This window comes from Lycium ferocissimum, chromosome 5 (genome assembly GCF_029784015.1).
Source record: "Lycium ferocissimum isolate CSIRO_LF1 chromosome 5, AGI_CSIRO_Lferr_CH_V1, whole genome shotgun sequence".
In the NCBI taxonomy this organism is placed as follows: domain Eukaryota; kingdom Viridiplantae; phylum Streptophyta; class Magnoliopsida; order Solanales; family Solanaceae; genus Lycium; species Lycium ferocissimum.
The window spans coordinates 6130051-6155052 of NC_081346.1; the positions used below are offsets into that span (position 1 = coordinate 6130051).

The 25002-nt window shown below is 36.1% G+C and overlaps 6 protein-coding genes across 14 annotated transcripts; 4 read left to right on the plus strand and 2 right to left on the minus strand.

The window, feature by feature from the left end:
• Positions 1–907: 907 nt before the first annotated feature.
• LOC132055646 (uncharacterized) lies at positions 908–5699 on the plus strand. The gene is made up of 5 exons (XM_059447577.1): positions 908–1056; positions 2918–3031; positions 3371–3450; positions 4708–4832; positions 5268–5699. The coding sequence occupies exons 1-5, from the start codon at positions 1004–1006 to the stop codon at positions 5337–5339; spliced, it is 444 nt and encodes a 147-aa protein (XP_059303560.1). The 5' UTR covers positions 908–1003; the 3' UTR covers positions 5340–5699.
• A 930-nt stretch (positions 5700–6629) lies between these two features.
• Positions 6630–8179, plus strand: LOC132055644 (embryo-specific protein ATS3B-like). 2 transcript variants are annotated; one of them, XM_059447576.1, is made up of 3 exons: positions 6630–6935; positions 7170–7274; positions 7683–8179. In XM_059447576.1, the coding sequence occupies exons 1-3, from the start codon at positions 6783–6785 to the stop codon at positions 8016–8018; spliced, it is 594 nt and encodes a 197-aa protein (XP_059303559.1). In that variant the 5' UTR covers positions 6630–6782; the 3' UTR covers positions 8019–8179. The 2 variants fall into 2 exon arrangements, with proteins under 2 accessions (XP_059303559.1, XP_059303558.1); XM_059447575.1 differs by having other exon boundaries at positions 6633–6935; positions 7164–7274.
• A 2054-nt stretch (positions 8180–10233) lies between these two features.
• On the plus strand, positions 10234–13770 carry LOC132055647 (probable polygalacturonase At3g15720). The gene is made up of 9 exons (XM_059447578.1): positions 10234–10491; positions 10649–10786; positions 11103–11273; positions 11380–11403; positions 11496–11703; positions 12459–12537; positions 12624–12729; positions 12851–12967; positions 13373–13770. Exons 1-9 carry the CDS (start codon positions 10345–10347, stop codon positions 13601–13603), a joined length of 1221 nt encoding a protein of 406 aa, XP_059303561.1. The 5' UTR covers positions 10234–10344; the 3' UTR covers positions 13604–13770.
• On the minus strand, positions 13270–16666 carry LOC132055648 (DCC family protein At1g52590, chloroplastic). 2 transcript variants are annotated; one of them, XR_009414616.1, is made up of 6 exons: positions 16200–16666; positions 15630–15687; positions 14908–15015; positions 14542–14634; positions 14292–14452; positions 13270–13523 (listed from the first exon to the last, which is right to left on the minus strand). XR_009414616.1 is itself a non-coding variant. In XM_059447580.1 (5 exons), exons 1-5 carry the CDS (start codon positions 16447–16449, stop codon positions 14371–14373), a joined length of 591 nt encoding a protein of 196 aa, XP_059303563.1. In that variant the 5' UTR covers positions 16450–16666; the 3' UTR covers positions 14100–14370. The 2 variants fall into 2 exon arrangements, 1 of the variants encoding a protein (XP_059303563.1); XM_059447580.1 differs by lacking the exon at positions 13270–13523 and having other exon boundaries at positions 14100–14452.
• A 1004-nt stretch (positions 16667–17670) lies between these two features.
• LOC132055649 (pentatricopeptide repeat-containing protein At1g52620) lies at positions 17671–21721 on the plus strand. 6 transcript variants are annotated; one of them, XM_059447585.1, is made up of 3 exons: positions 17671–20565; positions 20661–20747; positions 20916–21721. In XM_059447585.1, exon 1 carries the CDS (start codon positions 17902–17904, stop codon positions 20356–20358), a length of 2457 nt encoding a protein of 818 aa, XP_059303568.1. In that variant the 5' UTR covers positions 17671–17901; the 3' UTR covers positions 20359–20565; positions 20661–20747; positions 20916–21721. The 6 variants fall into 6 exon arrangements, with proteins under 6 accessions (XP_059303568.1, XP_059303565.1, XP_059303566.1 ...); XM_059447582.1 differs by having other exon boundaries at positions 20661–20700; XM_059447583.1 differs by having other exon boundaries at positions 17671–20747.
• Positions 21722–22068: 347 nt separating this feature from the next.
• Positions 22069–25002, minus strand: LOC132055650 (O-fucosyltransferase 13). 2 transcript variants are annotated; one of them, XM_059447587.1, is made up of 6 exons: positions 24879–25002; positions 24659–24741; positions 24016–24086; positions 23823–23911; positions 23127–23348; positions 22069–22992 (listed from the first exon to the last, which is right to left on the minus strand). In XM_059447587.1, exons 1-6 carry the CDS (start codon positions 24998–25000, stop codon positions 22260–22262), a joined length of 1320 nt encoding a protein of 439 aa, XP_059303570.1. In that variant the 5' UTR covers positions 25001–25002; the 3' UTR covers positions 22069–22259. The 2 variants fall into 2 exon arrangements, with proteins under 2 accessions (XP_059303570.1, XP_059303572.1); XM_059447589.1 differs by having other exon boundaries at positions 24016–24114; positions 24879–24905.

The following is a 25002-nucleotide window of genomic DNA, read 5'->3' on the forward strand; positions in this document are numbered from 1 at the left end:
ATTATTCAAAAGTAATATAAAGAAATTAAAAATCAAAAAAAATTTGGTTATTACGACTTAAATTTCAACTGAAAATATCTGCCACATAAATTGGGATGGAAGGCGTATAAAAAAAGGGGCTGTTATTTAAAAATATTTCCTTTAGCATAAGGAATAGTAGTATTTTGGTCCTTGAGTTACAGGTAATTTCTATGTTCGGTCTTTGTAATGACTTAACATATTTAACATTAATTAATTAAAATATGTATTTTCGGTCCCTTCAACAACATATGTTATATTTGACTATTCATAGACGTTATTTGAAGTAACACTACAACTTTAGCTTATCACATGAATAATTAAGTGGTGGAACGATTAATAATCATGGTAAATTTGTAATTATCACATGCAAAGATATAAAAATTGGACAATTTAACTATTGAAAGTCCAATATACTTAGCCAAATATTAGAAGAACTAAAATTAGAATTAATTAATAATCTAATAGATTTTTTTATTTTTATTTTCAATGATTCATGGATTACAATACATGATACAATTATAAAGTAAGGGAATCAATTATTTCGTTCGGCTGATTATTTTTAAAAAAATTATACCATAGAAACTCATCCATTACTTTATTATGTATAACTAAAATTATATATTTTTTAAAATCATCTCAATCAACTTCATTTTTCTTTCCTATCAATACAGTTTGGTTACCTTTCGGTGCTTTAATTTAAAAATTATGTAAAAAACGCATTATTATCAGAATATCTGTTTATTATATAAAATAATAATAAACTTTAACATAATAAGTTATTAGACAATATGAGAGTCTTCCATTAAAAAATGTAGGAAGACACATTTTGTTAACCCCAAAAAGAAAGAGAAAAAGAAATGGAAAGGACCAGAAATATTGGGGAAGACAGTGGTCAGAATAGAATTAGCAGTCAAACTAATTCTTCAGCGCCTAAAAAACGCGATTTCTGATCCGATTTCGCCGATCAGATCACATTCAGAAAATGCTTCTGGCTGTCTTATTTGCCAACTCCGAGGGCAACGTCCTCGTTGAACGGTAACACCACTGCTTTGCTTTCCTTAAATTAATTACTACTTCCTGTTTGAATCACTGCTTTATCTTTAAGATTTCGTTTTTCTTATGGTATCTGTTTCATAAGATCAGCTGGTTTGTGTTTACTTTCTTATGGATTAATAAGGTCAGCGATCTGTCTTTTAAGGAAAATAATTTTGGAAAAGCTCAATCTTTGGCCTCGAGCTATCTTTAATTGTATTCTCATATTTGTAATTCTCGTTGAGTAATGTTAAATACATAGCTTACGTTCCGTTAAATTTGGTGCAGCCCCGTATTACCTTACACTCTACCCTCTCTAGACCCCACTTATAGGATTACACTGGTTATGTTGTTGTATGTTGTTGTTGTCCATATTACCTTTACTCCGAGTTCCTCTTAACACACCACGCCAACAAATACGTCTCAGTCCCAAACAAGTTGAGGTCGGCTATATGAATCCTCATTGCTTCATTTAAGCTCCACTCATGTCATCTTAACACACCACAGGTGGAGGGAAAAAGAAGGGAAGCAAGAATGAAGAGAATAAAGAAAGACCAAAAAAACCTCTTTTGTATTCAATTTGCTCTCTTTCTTTGTGAAGTCAGTCTCCTCCAAGCTCTAGAATTTTTATGATTCAAGGGGTGGCATTCAGAGGCTAATCTAGGATTTCTAGAAGATGGGTGCACTACTGAAGAAAGGAGGAATAAAATGCATGAAGTGAGGATTGATCCTTGAACCTCTAGGTAAATAACTTAGCTTTCAACCAAGTGTACCACTAAGCCTAGGCATGGGTGCCAGTAGGTAATACTAGATATATTTTAAGAATTATACACATAATATACCGAGTTTAATCGGGTGACCATGAGTTCACGTGACCCTTTTTTGACACATAAATTCGCCACTGGTGGCATTTGATCAACAATAACTACTACTATTGTGCCTCAATTCTAAGCTAGTTGAGTTGTGGTCAGTCATAGAAATCCTCAATATCCATTTTTCTCCATTTTGACTTGTTACATGCTAATACTCCACAATTGAGAATTCTTCAATTCTAGATTCTCTTCACTGGACCTAATATAAATGTACATACATGACTAAGCCTTATCTCAACTTGCTGGTATTGTCTATATCAATCTTTTTGGGCAACTTCTTTTTATGTAATTTTAGGTATACTCTGTGCGCTTTTAACACCTTCAATTATCATGGTATCATAGCTACCTACTCATACATTTGGAGGTCTTAGTATGGCATGACCAGACCAATCTTAGGAACCTTTTATCATTATCTCCTATGTATGCTACTTGTCTTTCTATTGGCGGTGATCATTCTAATGCTGCCCAATTTTTTATAACAATCATCCGTCTTATGATTCACATTCTATGTTCATCTTGTGTAAGGCACAATATTCATTCTCATATAAAATCACTGGTCTTAAAGCCATTTTAAAAGACGAGCCATCACTTTGATGTTTATCCACCTATTTCTCAATACTAATGTAGCGCTCGTATATTTCGACTATCTTTTATTAAATCTGTGTATAAAATCTTCATCTATTGTGTCATTTTCCTGAAACTGATCCTAAAAATTTGGAATATTAGGTCATGGACTAAAATCTGAGGACTTTCATTATCCTATTTCAATTTGTATCACACTAGGAATTAATGGCACAATATACATATGGGACAGTGCCCTTTTCCTCTTTGTTCTGTATGGATACATCCTGCTAATAAGATAAATATGCTATTGTTCCTTCAATCAAAGTTTCTCCAGTGGGAAAGGGGCTTTTTGTTTTTAGTACAGACAACAATTTTTTTAGTTTTCTTCTCCCGGCAGGAATGACCTCTTTTAATCTTTTCACTTGCAGTTTTAATGGAGTACCAGCAGAAGAGCGTCTGCATTGGAGGTCTTTCCTAGTTAAGCTGGGTGCGGAGAATCTTAAAGGGGTTAAGAATGAAGAACTTCTAGTGGCTTGCCACAAGTAAGTAAATCTTTTCTGTGGTTACTTGGGCAAACATTCCTGACCAATGGTAATAACATGTAAAATAAAAACAGCTGGTGGTTGGAGAGGTGGGGAGGGAGGGTGACACTGAGAGGAACTCTGTGTTGATTCCCAAAATTGCTCGCTTTCCAAGTTTCCCCCTTTATGTCTGTAGTGTTTGGAATTGAATTTATATCAATTGGCTGCTCTCTTCTGGAAAACACTCTCCTTTCAGCTGAACCTTAATAGAAGATTCTTGTCGTAAAAGATGAAATAATTAGGACTATTTTCATGATGATTTTTTTATCTGTAGTCTTTTCACATACTTTTTATCTGCAGGTCTGTTTACATCGTATACACAGTACTTGGAGATGTCAGCATCTATGTTGTAGGAAAGGATGAGTATGATGAACTTGCGTGTAAGTGTATCACATTCACTTTGAGTCATTAACTTTTATGCTTCAACAAAAAAAATAGAGCTTTGCTGATGCATGGTACAGTTTTTTAAGGCCTCATTAGCAATTAATTTATGTTGAAAAGACTCTGCAACTTGTGTTGTCTTCGTCTCATGTGTGTACAATCTTAATTTAGATATGTTGTTTATGTGTCTCCATATAGCTTAGTGCTTTTGGCAATTGATTTAGTTGGTTGAGTTGAAGCAGGCAAACCAGTTCTGACCTTAATTATGTGAACGCCAATGCCTTTGCAAACTTTGAAGTTGCTGAATGTTCTAAACTAAGATGATTTCATGATTTGAGATGTTGAGATTTTGATGTTTCAGTATATCATCCTTTCTTTTGTGTGCATTAAAAGAAGAATCTCTAGGTATGAGTCAACTTACTAAGTACCTAAAGGTGTATTTAGCGGTCAATGAAGAGGGATTAATATTGTAGAAGGTTAGGGTTCAAATTTTTGCCAAGTCAAAAACTAGGTGGTTTGTTCTCATCTGCCTGAGTCTTGGCATGCGGAGTTACCTGGTATATATGTTGGTGGGAGGTAGCAGGTAGCCGGTTGAATAGTCGAGGTTTGTACGTGTTGGCCCGGATATTGCCGTAATAAAAAAAAATAAACTCAACTTACTAAATAGTTTTATCCTAATACGTTTTCCCACCGTCGTTTTGGCTCTATCAAATATCGAATTTATTCTTCAAGATCCTCTCTAGAAGAGCATGTATAACTAAAGATAAATGATCAAGTTTTCTGCAATAAAAATGTAATGTGCAGCTTATTTTAGGTTGGATACCTAATTGCATTATGGTGTTCATTCCATGAAAAAGAGATTTTCTATGTGAAGCTTATTTGATTCCTTCGATATTTTAGCGTAGATCACATAATTGAGCTGATTTTAATTTTACTTAAGGTGTTTTATTCTCGAGAGGAGGAAGCCAGCCACTACTGCTACCACATTAGGTTAGATGGAAATCCTGTTTTAGCATCCATTTTGGTAACCACAGAAATCTACATGTCTGGCAATGTTGTTATGGAAATTGCCATCCGTGAGGCTATATTGTCTTTCTTTAAGCTTCGTGGTCTCTTGTCCAGTTGTCCTGCAGGGATTATCTGTAAACAGAGAGGGTAGTTATTCCATTTGTTGGGATGCCTGTTCTGCACTTATAACATCATCAAACTTGGCTTTCCATTTTTTTTTTTAAGAATCTTATTGGCTTTATTTGCAGTGTCTGAAGCAATCTTTGTTATAACATCTGCTCTCAAGGATGTATGTGGAAAACCTCCATCCGAGAGACTTTTCCTGGATAAGTATGGAAAAATTTGCTTGTGCCTGGATGAAATTGTCTGGACGGTAAGCCAAAATGTCTTTGTGTTGGAACATAAATAATTTCACATGCTTGAAACTCTCATCTTCTCAAGTACTATGGTGTGATTCTAGTTGGAGAAGCAAACAGTGTTATGAAACTCTTAAACGTATTTCAAACATTACCTGTTTAAAATCATGGTCTTTCGTGCCAATGCTAGATGGCTTGCATGGTTTACTGCATCCATCAGGTCACACCTTTAGTACCAACTTTGGATGTTACTAAATCATGATTTTAGTTTTACTCAAAAGGATGGTCTCAATTAATGATCCCTATCAGTCCAATGTGATAACAAAGAGAACCAAGTATTGATTTGGCTGTTAACTTGCTGCCTGTTCCTGTCTTCAGTTTCATGCTGCATGTTCCTGTCTTCAGTTTACTGCTGTCTAGCTAATGCTATTATTTCACTGTTTATTTTGAAGGGGTTGCTGGAAAACATTGACAAAGATAGAATCAAGAGACTGGTTAGGTTGAAACCACCAACAGAATTCTGATTAAGATTTTCCCAGTCTCTTGTTTATGCAAAGCTCCTGGGACTCGAGCAGCACTGTGTTTGTTGAGTGTAGTTCTAATGTATGTTTTGTATCTTACCTTGGCTTTTGGATAGTCTGTCAGTAATTTTATTTGCAGGTTTTAGTGCTTTAATCTTTTTCTTTATTGGCTTGGCGAGATAAGAAAAATCATCCTACTGCTTTCTAATTATGGAGGACCTTTCTCGTTTGAAGCGTGAAGTAGGGATGGATGGATTCCTTTTCCTTCTCTACATTCTTTGACACGTTTGAGCTGGTTCGTTTGGGGATTGTATCTTTATAATGCCCTTGCAATTGAACGGAATATGGTTTTGGACCTTTGAATTGGGTGTGTTCGTTAATGGTCATAATAGTCCAGCGTTCATTTAGTGAGTAGCACATACTTAAAACATGATTTTGTGTTTTATGTTAGTTTTTGTCTAGGATTATCTGTCCATGTCCAGTATGTGGGTTGCCAATCGAAGAATACAAATATATGGCTTTTTCTCAGAAAGACTACTAGTGGAAGTTTGTTAAGAGTCACCACCAGCGACCAACGACTCAAGAAATGCAAAGATTTTACCCAAATTTCTTTCATCTGGCTTTGTTAATCAAGGTTGTACAAAATGTATTAGAAGTAATTCAAGCCACATCAATATCTTAGCCTGTTCTGAAAAATTTAATATATCTCTCAGTATCATCAAATAATCTTAATTGCGTCCGATCAGAGATTTCTCAAAGAACATTCTTGAAGTCTAACCAGGAAGCAAAGTCATAAAGGGACTGTTGTGTATTTATTAATTTCAATAGAAAAGAGTGACATAAGGAACCGCAGCTCCAGCCACCGAACAAACCATCCCTATCAGATTTTAAAACACATCTAACAATAATTTATTGGATAGACTAGAATGTCCAAATACTTGCTCACTAAGATACCTAGCGCCACGAATAAGCCAATACTGAGTCTAGACTCTAGACGATAGTGCAATGCTCTTTCCAGGCCCCCACGATAAAAAATTGTTTGCACATGAAATTTACATCAAAGCAATGATTGGAAAATATGATTTTGCATACACATATTTATACTTTAATCATGATGTATATTCTCAGTTTAATTTCAGATGCTAAATTAACTTACTTTGTTTTCTAATGATTAAATAATTTTTTTGCATGCCAAACACATTTTTGTACTGTTTGTAGCCATCTGTTTTACCTAACATCTGATATCTGATACCTTTTTTTTTTTTTTTTTTTTTTTTTTTTTACACTGACTAAACGCGGAAGGACGAATATACCCTTTCCCTATCTTCCCAAGAGTAGTCGTGTACCATTCCAAGTTTCGCCACAAATTAGTAAACGCCGACTGCCATTATATTCCAAATTCCAAAAACTATAGTATTAATTAGGAAATCTAAAAGTAGGTTCTCGATGTCACCAACCATGATCAGACGACCAGCGATACTGGTTCTTCTCTTTATCACCGTCGCTTCCATAACTAGCGGGGCCCAAGCATCAAGATCCATCGTGTTCCACCCCCAGCCTATTTCGTCCCTCGATATAATCAATACCACCCTAAACCAGGTACCATTTATTCATTTCTTCTTCATTTATTCATTGCTTCTTCTTTTTTAATTTGTTCCGTAATATCATGTGTTTGTGTAGAAAATAGATATTCAATAGATTAACCAACTGTCCTGCATCCCAAATTTGTTGGGGTCGGCTATAGGGTTAATTTATTTTTGGTAAAATAGGATTGTTCATTCATCTGTATAAACTGTCTGGGTTTTCAAATTAATCTGAATATCCTAGGGGCAGAATGCACGCTGTTCATTTACGGTGAGCATAAGGACAAGCTGCTCTTCACCAACACAAACTAGAGATCAGATTAGTCTAGCATTTGGCGATGCATATGGCAATCAGGTAACTTTTATAAGCTCAATTTATTAATTCTAGTAATATTATTGCTTAAATTTGGAGTTAATGGTCAAACACACACACCTAAACTGTCACTGTCACTTTTTCGCGAGTTTTACACCCCAACTATCGATTGTTCCATTTTCTTTCCTGAACTATCACCCACCATCTATCTATTAAAATAGACCTCGAAGATGAGTAGGTCAATTATAAGTTATTTCCTTTTTCCACCCCAACTATCCCCATCTACTCAATCATGTCTATTTTAATACATGATCGTTCAGGTAGAAAGAGGGAATAAGTGATGGTTGAAGTGTTTTTCTTACAAAAAATAATTGTTCAGGTGTGTTTTTGACAAAATATCCCTTAATTATACTGTTTAGTTGTTCAATGTGGACTACCATTTTTGTTCAGGTCTATGCACCAAGGCTAGATGACCCAGCAAGCAGGGCTTTTGAGCGGTGTTCAAAGGATACATATACAGTATACGGTCCATGCACCTATCAGATCTGTTACGTGTATCTCTACAGGAGTGGATACGATGGGTGGATACCTACTGATGTTACCATATACGGCTACAACTCCAAAGCTGTTACCTTCATCTACAATGTTAATATCCCTAGAGACACATGGTACGGCCATAATTACTGTCGTTCACGGGCTGTAAAATCTGTAGGAAACTTGGGCTGGAGTTTGCTTTCTATTGGTTCCACTCTGTTGTATACAATTGCTGGCCTGTTTCGTGGTTAGTTTATGGGCCTTTTGGGTTGTATCTAATTTGGGCCTTTTGTTCCCTGATGACCCTAGTCCATGGATTTGTGGGTTAGCTTGAACACTTTTTTAGGCTAATTCGTGTCTTCTTGTAATAAATAAACGTTAATTAGGTATGGTTAGTTACTTACTTTGGTTCATTACGTTGTTAAAAATGCAAGATTTTCGGTATTTGATTTGAGAATAGGTTTAACTAGATATGGTATTCTTTTCGAAGCATTGGAAGTTGTTCTTGGGATAACTTGAACATATAATTAAGTAAATGAAAGTGTGATCTCTAACAACTTAAATGCTTCTGATTGAGAAAGTTGCACACTTGATATGGACCCTGCACAAGTTTTTATACCGTTATATGAATGACTGTACAAGCAATATTCGCAGTTTCACGCCCAAGGGTGTAACATAACGAAGTGTGTGATATCTTGGAGACTAGAGTTAAAATTTTAGCAGAGAAAAAAAATTAGATGATTTGCCCTAGTCTTGGTGGATCAAGTTACTGGTATCACAAAAGTAAAACACACACTAGAGGGTCTGCCTAAGTTTTGGTGTGGACCAAGTTATTGGTACCAAAAAGTACAAGCAATATAAGGTATCATAATTGAAAAAATGACTAGAATCAAGTTGATGAGGTAAACTTAAAAAGGAATTCATTTTACCGTATTATTTACTACTGATACAACTATTACGATAATGCTGTTGTTTTTGGTTGACGCACGATTAATGCTAGATGCGGAACATATTCAGAAGGGCAAATTCGACACTCCAACGTAACGTTGCTTCTAGATTATTACTTAAAGGTAATATATAGCTAGAATGATGACTTCAATAATTGAAGAAGATCAGGCTGAAAACAACGGGAAAAACTGGCACTTTTTAAGTTAAGTATATAATAATCAAGTGATATGTGTTCCTTCTTTTTGTGACCTACTACACCGAATCAGTTTAAGACTCAAATTGAGTCATTCAATCATGAGATACAGCGATGCTCAGACTTTTTCATCAGAAAAATATATCATTTCCGTGAGAATGAAGTAGCAAGCAGATCTAATTTAGGAGATAATTCTTGTTAGTTTTTTAGTTCCTGGTGAAATAGTCTTTCTAGTCGAAATCCTATTAAAGCCGGACATCTAGTTTTCAGTTAATTGAGTTTTGTATAAATATGCTAGTTTATATTATTAGTACCAAATTATAAGTGAATGAAATCAAATAACCTTCTGCGTCCCTTTCACAGACTTTTCCTATATAGTTATATACACCCAATATTGTTGATTTTTTTAAGCAGAAAAATTCTTCCATTGCATCTGAAATTGCAAGAGAAGTGACAGAAGAAGGGAAATCTAGCCTTTGGTGAAATTTGAACTTGATAGAATTACAACAATTAGGTTGCAATATCAACCTAGCTAGTAGATATATAGGTGAACTTCTACCAGGGCACATAATCATTAATGTTGGTACTTATAATTTTAGTTTTTAATAAAAAGGTTCTCACATAGCATGTTCACAGTAAAATTATAATGTGGCGATGACATATCATTTCCTAGAGTCAAAAAATTTGATTTGTTGGTGATTTGTATTTTCTGGGCAACTATATACACAGTTTAGTGACTTTACTGTTACAAAGACTAATTTTGTGACTTTAGTGTTACAAAATAGTTAGCTTACAGACTTTACTATTACAAGTATAATAATTTTGTAACTATAGTGTTACAAAGAGTTAGTTTAGTGACTATCGATGAAACTAACATGAAAGTCCTCAAGCATCTCAAATTAAATCTTCAACATTCAATGATCAGTTTTTGATTGAAGTGAAAGGAGGCTCGATCGTACCACTATTTAAATTTAAATTAAGTTTCCTTGATTCTATGCAGTAAGATATATTTTCTTTTCTTATGAGGACGGCTAAAGCAACTAAAAAGTCGAAACATACTAGTACTAACGTAAGTAGTAAACCAGGCAATTATGCGTTAAGTCAGCTATTCTTTCTATTCTTTGCTTCGTTAGACGAGAAAAGTGTGAGATCCAAGAGGGTTAATTCGTACTTGATCTAAAATAAAAGGATAGTATTAGTCAAATCTATGGATTTAATTAAATGAACCTGGAGGATTTAGTCCAATATGATGATATTGGTATATGGTGGCCGAATTTTATAAATATTTTGATACGAAAAAATGTTGCCAGTTATTGTGACTTCAATCTAAAGTGGTGGAGCGAATCATGGCTTTTTAATTTTTCTATGCTTATAATTTATATAAATTGAAGATATACGTACATTCTTTTTGTGCATAGTTATTGTACTATCGGGACAATGATGAAGTTGTTTAGTTTGCAGGTTTACTTGGGCATTTTTTTGGTTTTGTTGTGCATGGTTTCTTCTGTATGTAGTGCTGACGTTAAAACTTTTAATGTCGTGGATTTTGGTGCCGCTGGGGACGGAAGAACCGACGATTCCCCAGTACGTAAAGTCACTAATTTCTTATATTTTCTCATATTCGATCTTTTAATAATATGTACATTTACGGATATGTAGAGCAAGTAAAACTTGTTATTTCCTCGTATATGTGAGAATTCATAAACATGGATGTGTGGATGAACTGTGGATATACATGCAGGCTTTTCTCAAGGCATGGAAAGCTGTCTGCCAATCGGAATCTAGTCGTGTAATTCTTGTTATACCAAAAAGAATGAAGTTCTTACTGACGCCTTTAACATTTGATGGTCCTTGCAAACCCTCTCAAATCCATATCCAGGTTATGTCCTCCAGCCTTTTTGCTCGACGTTAAGAAACAAAACAAGCATATATAACTAAAAACAAGATTCTTATGGTTAAAAAGACGTTAGGTAATTTCTTCTCATGTGATACAGTTACTCGATCGAGTACTAGTGGGAGGCGGCCAGGCGGCAGGTGCCCACTGAAATAGTCATGCAAGCTGATCCCGACACTATATATTATTATCCAAAAAAAGAAAAGAAAAAAGAAATAGAAACAAAATTAACATATACTCCATATGCAAGATCAAAACAATACTGAAAGATCTGACAAGAAGTTTTTTTCTTCTGTTTCAGGTATCAGGAAATATTATTGCACCTAGCAAATCGGGATGGAAGGGACGTGCAATCAATGCATGGCTCACTTTCTCGAACATCAATCATCTTACTGTTAATGGCAATGGAGTTTTTGACGGCCAAGGCCATGTATGGTGGTCGAATCCTTGCTTGGATGATAACACATCCCAAGTAAGCTTTAAAACTCACTTTCGCAGTCTTTTTTATAGAGAAAACTAAAACGCCAGAAGCCTTTTTCGACCAAATTTCTTACACATGGAAATTTCTTTTTGCCCAGGGAACACAATGCAAAGGACCAACTGTGAGTATGCACTTAATCTTTTTGAAAATTCCTCTATATATGTGTGTGTAAATATAGGCACTAAATTAATGTGATGGTCATTGGATATATAGGCATTGATTTTCAGAAGATGTGACCGGCTACGAGTTCGGGGAGTAACGCTTATAAGAAGCGCTAGAAGCCATATGATATTGACTGCTTGCAATGAAGTTAGCATCGCTAATATTCGTATTATGGCCCCTGGTGATAGTCCTAACACCGATGGGATTGACATTTCCGCTAGCAAAAACGTACGAATACACAACTCTCTCATTGCAACAGGTACATTTTCACTGAGATTAACTTTTATGCACCTACAATATTAAAAGAATTTACACGGTCAAGTTATTAAAATATAACTTAAGGTAATGATAAGTGAAATTATTAACCTAAAAAGTAAAGAAAAGTGACACCTAATAAGTTAATGATCACACTATAAATATAAAAGTTCACACTTACAAGGAGTAATCTGGTACGCGAAGCATTTCGCGTTCACGCAGTGTCCACAAAAGCTGCCTCCAAAAGGGTATGATGTAGGTAGTCTACCCTGATGTAAGCATCAATGGCTAATTCCACGGTTCAAATCTATAGTTGTGAACTATATAGATAACATGGGGACAACTTTCACGTTGTCAGTTGTCACGAGGCTCTCCTTAAATTCATACTCCCTCTGTTTCAATTTATGTGAACCCATTTGACTGGACACGACATTTAAGAAAGAGTGAAGACTTTTGAAACTTGTGGTTCAAAATAAGTCTTGAATATTTGTGTGGCTGTAAATCATTTCATAAAGTAAATTTGTTTCCAAATTACGAAAGAGGTCATTCATTTTGACACGGACTAAAAAGGAAATAAGTTCACATAAATTGAAACAAAGGGAGTAAAAGTTTTTGCACTAGTATATATATATAGGTTAAATCCTATTGACAAATTTATCCGTCGAACTACACTTTTTCATTAGGAGTATAAAACTTGCTTTAGTTGATTCTTATTATAACGGATTTTCTCCACTCATTTTGGGCAATGAAATATGATAGGCGACGACTGTATAGCAATAGGAGGGTCGTCCAACATAAAAATTAGCGGCATAGCATGCGGACCAGGCCACGGTATCAGGTAATTGCTGTTTTTTAAAATTCTAGTTTACTAGAATGTTGTGAAATTGTAAATATGACTTTATTGGTAAAATTTAATGAGTGCAGTATTGGATCCTTGGGAGAAGGAGGATTTGAAGTAGTGGAAGATGTGAACGTACGAAATTGCACCATAAAAGACACATTAACTGGAGTAAGGATTAAGACCTGGCAGGTAATATGTGCACGTAGTTATATATCAGTTTGAAAATACTCCGATAATATTCATCATTTACACTTGACAAATCATTTTTACAGTCATAACTAGCTAACATATTAGTTTTCGAGTGGAACAGGGAGGCAAAGGGTATGCAAGGAGGATCAGTTTTGAAGGAATTAAATTGGTTGCAGTTAACAATCCCATCATCATCGACCAGTTTTACTGTCCCAGCCGAGTCAATTGCAAAAATGATGTGAGACCACATAAATTTACTACTGCAATACACATTATTGAACTCTGAAAATAAACAAAAAAGAAATAGATAGAAAGGAAACCGTTTGCTTATATAGCTTTGGCATAAGCGATGCTTCTTTAATCAGCTTCCGCAGATTACTAGTGAACTATTTTTCTATCATTTTAACTTTTATTTACTAGTGTAAGAAGAATTTTAAGCTATCAGGTCACCTAATAACAAGTAAAGTTCATAACAGGTGAAATTGATAACCTAAAAGAATAAGGCAGTTTACCTAATACAACGGGTTAAAATCATGGTAGTATAAAAACTCTGTATACTTTCACCGTATAAGTTTCTAACGAACTATTTTGTGTAACAGTTGAATTTTGTTACTAAGTGATTGGTATAACTAATTTAATGCAGACAGCTGCAGTTGCATTGAGCGACATAACATTCAGAGGAATACTTGGGACTTCCCTGATGGACGAGGTGATAAATCTGAGCTGCAGTGAGACTGTTGGCTGCAAAAGCATACTTCTCGATCGTGTGTATATATCTTCTGTTAAAGGTAACCCTGTTCATGCCAAGTGCATCAATGCTCATGGAAGATACACTCATACTAGCCCTGCTGTGAAATGTCTGCTGCCACCATAGTTTTAATTTTACAATGCCTAATTGTTCAACAATTGAGAGATATGTACCATTATTCTCACCTATTATAGGCTTAAAGCTATTTGGCCATTTAGGAAATTATTATATTCAACGCTTATGGATCCAATTTCTGTAATGAGTACAACTAATTAAAAGCCGCTATTGTGTTCTGTTCTTGATTTGTTCACTAGCCACAAAAATGTTTTTGTGCAGAATCTTCTATTCAACTGTTAATAGTCTTATATCTATGCTGTTATTTTAGGGAACTATTAGATTCAAGACTTATGGATACAAATTCTTTAAAGAATAACTAATCAAAACCATAACTAACTCTCTATTTCAGATAGTTAACATTAGCCTGTATGCAGAACATTCTATTCAAATTAGAGGGAGAAAAGAAATCGTAGAGCATTTCATTAGACTTGGAACTTATGTATAAACCACACATTACTAGCGGTAACATAAAAGATATGATGGATTGACAGAATAAGACATGAGATAAAAAATGTGAACTTCAATATCGAAACAATTGATAAGATTGTCAGCATTCTCGTTCTCTATTCTGTAACCAATCATAACACCAGAACCATACCATAAGAATAAACAAGTTTAGATGCTATATATACAGACAGCAGCAAGTCATAATAAACTATATCAAATTTTGTTCTATACAAAAGAGTATTTTACTTACACAATAGAAGAAGTACCAGTTTCTGTATAGTGTATAATCACATGAACTGGAGCAGCCAAAGAGTGCTCCGCGCCTCCAATTATATCTCACATGATTCGGAGCGGCCAAAGAGTGCATAACGGTTATTGGCAACATTATCATATGCAAAGTCTCGAACGAATCTGCTAAAATGAGGGGAAAATTAAGCACCAGAAGATGCAAGTTCTTCTTATTCTCCACTAAGATTCGGATCAGAACAGTGAAAACTTACAGAGGCACAAATTGTAAGAAGAATGCTAGCTGTGGGAAAGGCAAGTTAATGTATTCCATAATCTTCAGAACAGCTTCCGATTTCACATAAGACCTGAAAAACAGAGTTCACTAGTTACTCCAGCTGTGATTGCTACTACTTGAGTATCGTCTGGACAAAATTTGAGTTGAAGTTGAATACTCCAATGTATTTAGTTTCTTCATACACTGTGTATAAAGTTAAGCTCCTTCTCTCGCTCCACCCCCCCCCCCCCCCCCCCCAAAAAAAAAAAAAAAAACCCCACCACCCCAAAAGAAAAAGAAGCATAAATGTTGATTCAGCATTAGAGCCATGTGTATCCTTTTTCTTTTGGAACATACATCATACCTATCTTTTTCAACAAGCACAACACTTGAAATATCATCAGGAGCTCTGCCGGATCTCCTCAACAGGTTCTTGCCTGCTTCACTTTGTAAAGCTTCATACCTAATTCTCCTGGATATCAACAGAATGTGGAAATAAAGCATAAATAGCCTTGAAGAAAAAACAAAAATCACAGAATAGCAAATGATGACGATAACAGTAAGAAGTACGACTGCTAAGAGTCAATAACATTTCCTTCCTTAACTAGAGTAGCTCAGACAATTTCTGTTAGAGGACTGTTATATGAGCTAGGTGAGCCTTTCTTTGCATTAAACAGTTAAAACAACGTATTGTCACCTGGGTTTACCATTTCAAATTTCCATTTATCTATTACCCACTACACTATGCTATACCTGGAACAATCGGCTAGGGATCAAGTGAATTGGTGCAAAGTGGATATTAACAGATATATTTATCGAGAATGACTGCAGCAGACAAGCTCTACAGAGCTCTCAAACACGAACCAAGACGGTAGAGTACAATAGAACAAACGTTAAGACTGAGACATAAAGGTCAATTTCTGAAAGCAGACCTAGTACACAACTCCGGTCACAACTTATAATTTGGTAAACCAGGCATAAGATCTGATCAAGAGTCATCAGACTCTGCTTTTCTGTAAAAAGTTGACTACAACTTTGTAGCCGACTCATTTCATCCAAACACAAAAGAAGAGGGAAAACACCAACCTTCCACTATCATTATCACGGACGAACTTCACACCTCCATTACATAGGTTGCAAACACCTAGTATCAAATATGTAAAACATTTCTCAGTTTCACGCACAATGTTGTCCAAAACCACTAATTCAGTAGGCTAGCTAACCTTTTCAGATCAATCACTATAAGTCTTAAACTTGCATTTGAAGATAATATGTAACTCAGAAGAGCTGTGGTCAAAACTTGAAAAATCATTTTAACTAAACCACAGCAGAACAAACAAAAATGATGACAAAGTTACGCTTGAGAATTGCCTAATTCTCTTTGCTAAAAGGGGGAAAAGGCTGAACTTTTGGTCATTAAGGAAATTTAAGTTTTGCAATAAAGAGCAACCAAAAACATCAAAATCTAAGTTCTTCTTAATTTTAAACAAATTCAGTTATTTTAAAGGAAATACGGCATTCATAATCCTTGCCTTTCTCAACAATATCTAAAACGGAAAAATCTAACCCCAATTGAACTAAAAAGAAAAAGAACGCAGGGAATCAAGGTTATTGAAGAAATAGAGAATAAGCCACGCTACACGTAAGTAAGCATACCGTCGAATAACATAATGGGGCGATTATCAAGCTCAAAGAAACTAGCAGTTTCCTCGACCCAATCCACTGCCGTTTGACGGCTACTATTACTGGTTTTCGGCGGAGTTGATAGAGTTGCAAACAGAGTGACTCCCCGGCTAAACCTAGCATGAACCGGCGGCGTTACAGTCAAACCCGCATACTTAACATGAACTGAAGGCGTTACAGTCAAACCCGCGAACTTAGTGGGTAAACTGAGCGCCATGTTCATCTGAACCAACTTCAAAAATCAGTTTTGTTGATACAAGTTGTGGTTAAAGCTAGCCCTTGTGTGCCTCTGAAATTAGTAGTCGCTGAGAATGTTCGTATTATGCCCGCGTGGAATTACCACCACCGCTAACTTAATAAAACCAATCAGGTGTAAGACCCGATTATGTAGTCAATCGACAAGACTGAAAGCAATAGTATCCTTGTCAAATTTTGTATCATACCAATTGTATGTATGTCCTACTACTCGTAATTTAAATCATAGTCTCTAACAATGTTGCGAATGCATTGTTATAGGCTGAATACATAGATGATCCATTAAAGTTAAAACTTGTCAAAAAATAATAATAATAATTACTACTAGTTAAATTAAAACTGCGTTCTATTGAACACCTGAAGTAGATTCAAACACCATTAACTCGACAATATGACACACGTCACAACAATACGTAAAAATAAAAATAAAATTAGATGTGTAGTTGGGAAAATAGGACAAGTGAAATGGAATAATATCAGGTTCCTTCAGGAAAATTCGATTTAAGAAGATAAAATATTTTATTATCCGAAAAAAGAGAAAGGTAAATGCTTGAACAGTTAAATAAAGTCTGCAAAAATTATTCCATGGTAGGTGATTTTTGGAAATTAATCCTTCTATCGGTTCAATTAAGGGAATGATAAAAGTGGTTCCTTATGTTTGAGGTGAGGTTTAAAATAGTCCCTTAAATATGTATTAAATAATTTTAGTCCTTTAAGTTTGTAAAAAATCTAACACTTTTAGTCTTTGTTAATATTTATTGAACTCGGTTAGATTTGATCTAAACTATGAAGAATAAGAAATTAGCGAGAACTCCATTTAGAGGTACAATTCGTGTGATTTGATTTCTGTTATTTTTAATTTAATCTAGAGTTTGATGCAATTGTTTGAAGTGTAATTTCAGTTACTTTTTAAGAAATTATATATTCTTTTGTATGTCTAGTGTGGTTTTTGTGTCGCATATTGTAAAGTTTGGTGGGATTGTCTTGGCGTTTCTTTTTTTCCCTGTTCTCGTCAAATCTTACAGACTAAGTTTGATAAATATTTGACGGAGACTAAAAATATTAATTTTAGGCAAATTTAAAAGACCAAAACTGTTTAATGCATGCTTAAGAGACTATTTTAAACCTTTTCAAAAACATAATAGACCATTTTTGACATTTTGTCGTTCAATTAATACCCCTAAAGATACACAAAACTACACGCACCTGCCTGCTCAAAGGGGAAAAAACACAGTTTCAGGTTTGAGACGGCAGCAGTCTCTGTTGGGACACTGTCGAAGTTCTCTGAGGTTTTGAGACAGTGAAGTTCCCAAAAGCCGCATGTAACATCCTTGTTTCATCTGTTTCTTTTAACTCCCTTTTCTCCTGGACTGAACTTTCATCCAGGAGATGAATTTAAGTTTACCATTTCCTAATTCATATGTCTAAAACCCTTCTCTCCCGCATTAAACCCCTCCACCACAACCCAAAACCCAAACCCCCTTCTCCTTCCAACTTCCCATTAACACGCCACATCAAAGAACTCGTCAACGAGCTGTGTGAAATCCTCCAAACCCAAGACAAATGGGAACACACTGTCGAAACCCGTCTTTCCCAAGAAGAAATTGTTCCTTCCGACATTGCCCACCATGTGTTCGATAAACTTAAGGATCCTCATGTGGGTCTTCAGTTCTTTGATTGGGTCTCTCAAAGACCTTACGGTTGTCCTCTTGATCGTTTTGCTTATTCTTCTCTTTTGAAACTCTTGGCTAAGTTTAGAGTTTTTCCTGAAATTGAAACTTTGTTGTCTAACTTGACTACTTGTGAAGATAAAGTTCCAACCCTTGAGGCGTTGGATGCTGTAATTAAAGCTTATTCTGATTCTAATTTGGTTGATAAAGCTGTTGAATTGTATTATTTTGTATTGAAAACGTACGATTTGGTTCCACATGTAGTTACTAGTAATTCTTTGCTTCATGGTCTTGTAAAACATGGTAAGGTTAGAGATGCTAGGCGAATGTATGATGAGCTCGTTGAGAGAAGTAGTAGCGGTGTTGAGAATAAATTTTTGGATAATTTTAGCACTTGTATTGTTGTCACAGGGTTGAGTAAAGAGGGGAAGGTTGAAGAAGGTAGGAAATTGATTGAGGATAGGTGGGGTAAAGGTTGTATACCAAATGTTGTTTTTTACAATACATTGATTGATGGTTACTGCAAGAAGGGCGACATTAAAAGTGCGTATGGGCTTTTCAATGAGTTGAAATTGAAGAGCTTTTTACCCACAGTGGAGACTTATGGGGCATTGATAAATGGGTTCTGTAAAGATGGGAACTTTGAGAAAGTTGATATGCTTGTGGAGGAGATGGTTGCGAGGGGTGTGATTGTAAATGCACGAGTGTATAACACTATCATCGATGCCAAGTGTAGGCATGGTTTTTTGGCAGAAGCAAAAGACACTGTAGGAAAAATGGTTGAAGCTGGCAGTAAGCCAGATATCGTAACATATAACACATTGATATCTTATTCTTGCAATGATGAGAAAATTCAGGAAGCTGAAAAGTTTCTAGAGCAGGTTAAGAATATGGGGTTGGTGCCGACCAAGTTTAGTTATACTCCTATGATACATGCCTACTGCAAATCTGGTGATTTTGAAAAGGCGTTAAATTTGCTTGCTGAAATGACAGAGTATGGTGATAAACCTGATGTATCAACTTACGGAGCTCTTATCCATGGATTGGTGGTCTCTGGTGAAGTTGATGTTGCATTAGTCATTCGAGATAAGATGATTGAAAGGGGAGTATCACCTGATGCTGGCATTTATAATGTTTTGATGAGTGGGCTCTGCAAAAAATTGAAGCTTTCTGTTGCCAGACAGCTCCTTGATGAGATGCTTGGCCGTGGAATATTACCTGATGCTTATGTTTATGCCACTTTAGTTGATGGATGTGTTAGAAATGGGGAATTTCAGGAAGCGAAGAAGCTATTTGAGCAGACATTTGAGATGGGTATGGATCTGGGGCTTGTAGGTTATAATGCTATGATTAAGGGATACTGTAAGTTTGGACTGATGAAAGATGCAGTTGCTTGCATCAGTAGAATGAAAAAGTCAAAAATATCTCCGGATGCATTTACTTATTCAACAGTAATTGATGGGTATGTAAAGCAGCGTGATTTGCGTCGAGCATTAACGATACTCCCTCACATGGTAAAGTGCAACTGCATGCCAAATGTTGTAACGTACAGCTCTCTAATTTATGGCTTTTGTCAGGATGGAGATCTTGTGAGAGCTGAAAGTTTATTCAACGGAATGCAATCAAATGGTATGATGCCTAATTTGATAACTTATAGTATACTAATTGGCGGCTTTTGTAAATTGGGAAAACTTGCAAAAGCAGCTTTTATTTTTGAACAAATGCTCAAGCACAAGTGCTATCCAACTGATGTCACGTTCAATTATTTGGTTAACGGGTTTTCGCATTGCACGCCTACTATTTTCTCAAAGGAGAAAAATGATCCTCTGGATAAGAAGAACTCTATGTTTATGGAAACTTTTAAAAGAATGATATCAGATGGTTGGCACCCGAGAAATGCTGCATACAATTCCATTATTATCTGCCTCTGTTTACATAAAATGCTCAAAACTGCATTGCAACTACGTCACAAGATGATTCGTAAGGGCTACACTACAGATTCAGTTACTTTTGCCGCCTTACTGCATGGTATTTGCTTGGATGGAAAATCCAAGGAATGGAAAAGTATTATTTCCTGCAACTTAAGTGTGACAGAGCTGTCTGTCGCTTTAGAGTATTCTTTGATATTTGACCAGTACCTGAGTCATGGATTCGACTCTGAGGCTTCCGTGATTTTGCATGCCTTGGTTAAAGACCATGTCTCGTAATCAAGATGAAACTGATATTAAATTTTTGGTAAGGTTGGATTGGCAGAAGACGGAAGGTCTTCATAATTGCTGTTTTCTCGAGTGAGTACTATTAGAGGAGTACTCAGGATTTTTTTACAAGATGGATGGAGCTCTCTGATTGGCTGCAGTTCTGCAACAGCGTATCTAGGTGTTTTCTCTTTTGGTGGCAGTGCAACTAAAATCAGGGTGGGCATACTTGCCTTTTTCCTGCCATGACTTTTTGACTACATAGCAAGAAATATAAAATTGTTGTTGATTGCAATTTTTCTGGTTTCATGCAGGTGATTTTTATTCGAAAATGAATATATCAGATGCTAAAAGGTTAACCTCTTCTCGTGACTGACACGATGAACTCATACTTCTTTGTAGTATATCTTCTATGTCTGTCAAATATGGACCCCTTGTTGTTTCTCATTACTGCTCAGCGTTTTTATATTCAATGCTTGATTTGAATGCTTTAACGACTCTTTGCTGACTAAGATGCTATAGTAGCTTAACCCAAAAAACCCCGTAAAATATGGTGTATTTGCATGCAGGAGCAAGCTCTCTTTGAGGAAGGGTCATCCCTGTAAGAGGACATGATTAAAGGATTCTATTTTCTCGAGGTGCATTGGCTTTGAGCTTGGAAATTGGGCCCATACCCGTCTTTGGCTTGATGCATGGTGCAGGGATTTAGCACTGAAAGAAGAATTTCCAACCTGATCTTGACCATAACTTATAAAGAGGCCAAGGTAGGCGAGTGGTTAAGGAGGTATGGAGGTCAGGCATTATTAGATCTTTCCTTCAGGAGACCCATCCAAGATTCGGAGTGGGATGAGATGGGCAATATGCTTCAGGTGCAATTCAGATAGGACAGATTTGGGCAGGCTGAACCTCAAAAATATTTTTGTTGAAATTGTATTACAATCTCTCTCTAAGAGAGGTGACTTCAGGCCCAAATGGAAGCAGGTTTTTCTATGGAAGACTAAGGCAGCAAAACAATAAGTTTTGCGCCTTGTTTTTAGTTGGCGATGTTTGTGCAAAGGATCAGAGCGGATTTTGATCACTTGTTACTACATTAGCAATTTCACTGTGGCGTTATGTTCCCTAGTATACTCGATGTTTGAAATGTGCGCGACTTACCTAGGACAGTGTTGGGTGTCATGGCAAGTTGGAGAATAAGAACGCTGGATGCGGGAAAGGTATCTGTTGAGACGGCTCATTTTTTGCATTTTTTCGGTTGATTTTGAGAGAGAAAAAGTAAAAACTTTTGAGGGAGTTGAAAGTAAGCACTCTTTTGTTTGGTTATACTTTTCAGCACTAAAGGATGTCTCATATTGTCAGAATGATTGGATATTTTGGATTTTTGGTTTAAAGAGTTTACATGCTTTTGCAAGGTAAACCCAAACTTGGTTTTATATTAACCAAATTCTTTTGATTATAGAAAAGGAAAATTTTTAGATGCTTAAAGTGTTTTTGTTGGTTAACTCTTATCATCCTAGTGAACTGGTAAAGCCATTCTCGTAGGGAACAAATTTCTGTATATCACCATCTTTAAGCCATTGGATCAATCAAAGGATAAAGGAACCCTGGTAGACAACCTCCATAATACCATATTCCATCAAATCAAAAAAGAAGCATGTAATCTGCGGAAAAAAGAAAGTAAAAAGAAGAGGAGGTACATACAGAGTAAAGCCGAAAGGAAAAGACTTAAAAGAAGAAACGAACACGAATTATCAATTGCTAAATGTTGTCTTCCATAAGCTACATACATTAGGATACATGAATGAAATGCTATCACATAAATTTGCAAACTAGTAGGCAAAAATAAATTGCTCTGGGTGTATAACCAAAACATTAAAAGCAACAACTAAACTAAAGAGGAAAACATAAAAACAAGTTCATAGATTGAATTCGCAGAAACAGTCTGGTAAAGCAGATCCTCTACCCATTATGAAATCATCTCTATGAACCTTCCATAGGGCTTCTGTTAGTTCCTTCCCTTTAAGCTCCTGAGAGGTTAACAATGCAAAAGCCTTCCTATTTAAGAAAATTGTCTTATACAACCCCTTGAAAGTTCGCATCGCTGCAACCATCTTATCCATGTTCCCAAAATAAGTAGCCATGTAAGAATCACTGTTAATAGACACATAATAATCCAGTGCAGCTTTTGTATTCCCATGCATGGTTGTGAAGTCCTGTCCACTAAGAAGACTAGATTTGGAAACAACATTTGTGTACACAGAAGTTAGTCCCTCAAGTTCCATCAGCCCATCACCGGCCGCCAAATAAATAGTCGTATTGGTGGGTATGGCTAAAGCTTTAAGTATGAATGCAGTTTCATTGGGTGTAAGTGGACACTTTCCACGGTTTCTCCAAATACGAGCCATTTCCCCGGTCCAGGGTTTCCTGTCAACACGTGCAGCTTCTATGGCGTTTGCAGAGGCAACCGAAAGACCAGAGTACTCGCATTGACTATAAGCTACCATGTCAGGTTCGAATCGAAGGTGAAGTGATAGGAAGGGCTTTGGTATAGCTTGTAGAAGCTCAAGCGCTTTCCTCTCCAATCTGCTTGTAAGGCGCAACGCACTATAACAACCCTGGCAAAGTGCAGCTTTTGCATAAAGAGGGTACCTGAGATTTTTTTTTTTTTTTAAAAAGAAGGTAATTATGGTTACACAGATGAATAAACAACTTAATTATTTGCCTCCTGCAAAAATAATCGGTTAAGAGTTTTTGACATAACTCAAAATACAAAATATTAGTACCTATCCCTTCTTTGACTCATTGCAGGGGTGATCGAGATATATCCATGCTTCAGCAGGGAAGGAAGAACACTCTCAACATAGTCAAATTGGCCTTTGCGTTTGCTACAATCAACTCTAACAGGATCTTTTGATGCAATCTCAACTGGAAGCGCCTTAACCACTTTAACAAAGCCCTTCATTTGTTGGATGAAGTAGTCTACATCAAATACATCTTCAAAACCGCTGAGACACAAGGCAAAAAGTCATTCCCAATTTTTCCATATTTGGTTGGTCAAAAATTTTGGAAGATAATTTCTCTAGGAAAACAAGATCCTTAAAAATGAGGAAAATGACTTCCACTCCTCCGTATCCTTCAAGACACCCCATCCCGCCCCCAACTATCGTAGCCCCCACCTCCCCCACCTCCATAGTGTTTGTCTTGATCATATAAATAATTTTAGGATAATATTTTTAGCTTACTTACCAAACACCAGAAAATAAGACCACTTAAAACATTTTCCTTCATACCAAAAACACCCTATAAAGAAAACTTCCAACAATATCAGACAGCTTTTAACCGTGTAAAACTACAGAATTGTGTGCTGAGAAGAGAGAGCAATGAATGAATGACTAAAGACAAGTACCTAAAACCTACAACATTATGTAGGTTAAAAGAAGGAAGATGAAACAAATATATAATTCATAACAATAGCATACCTTGACTCATTCCAGTATGCAGCTACTTCAAACTTTGGCAAAACAAGAGTAGCATTCAGCAAACGAGCTATTCCAACACCATCACACAACTGCAGATCACAAATGACGAGAAACAAATTGAATATCAATTTTATCATCGTACATTTCAATTGGTATGATATTCAATGTAGGTGCAGCAAATAGCAATACTTACATCTCTCCTCATCTGATTGAGCCCACCATAGCAATCCACCCGAATATACCCATTAGCCTGAGCAGGAAGAGCTGCAGCATTTCAACAACAAAACCATGTCTGCATTGGAGCCAGTCAAATGCTCGACTTAGAAAACTTTACAACCCCCCAGTAGAGAAGGTTATACACATAACTATAGCTTATTTCCTAGTTCTTGCTTTTACCCACCCCCTAAGTAATTCCCAAGTAGCTATTACGCAAATAAAACTATCCCAAGTATAAAGACAGCTCAATCTCCATGAACAGACCACCAGAAATGCCAATGCAGCAATATAGTAATAACTAATGAGTGTAAAATTATTCAAATCAATGCTAATTAGAGTATGCAAGGATTAGTTATTCATGTATTACTTGTTCCATCTTCTACCCTATACAATACATAGATTCCTCATAACTTATACTTGTTTTAGTTAGGCAGGATTGTAAATTGATAATCAAACACCATACTTGGTGTGCTGAATTTATGCATAGCAACTACCAAACATGGTACTTGTTATGCTGATTCTAATACATGAATAATTCACTTCCTAAACAACAATTAAACACCCCCTAACAGGTTTATTATGGGGGTTGAGATTGGATGGAGTATCTGCCAAAAACTAACCATTAAGATGAGGTTGGAGCCACCAATTGCAAGGTCTCCACTCGGCTAATCTTCGTATGCTCCATATCTCAGGTCTTTCAAGCCTGCAATTGCACCCAAATTCAAACAGATCAGAACGGTACACCAAAAAAAACTCCATTAGGTAAGAATAAAAAATGTCCGCAGACTTAACACAGAAACCAAAGCAAGGGTAAAAGGGGGAACAACAAGCAAAACTTACGGGGAAGAATTAAAGGTAACGGTAGGGAAAGGAAAAGGTGGGAACAAGAAGAGAGCGAGGAAGAGAGATAACGCCAATAGAGTAATGACAAACAGGGGCTTTCGCACCGTTGATGCGATCATTC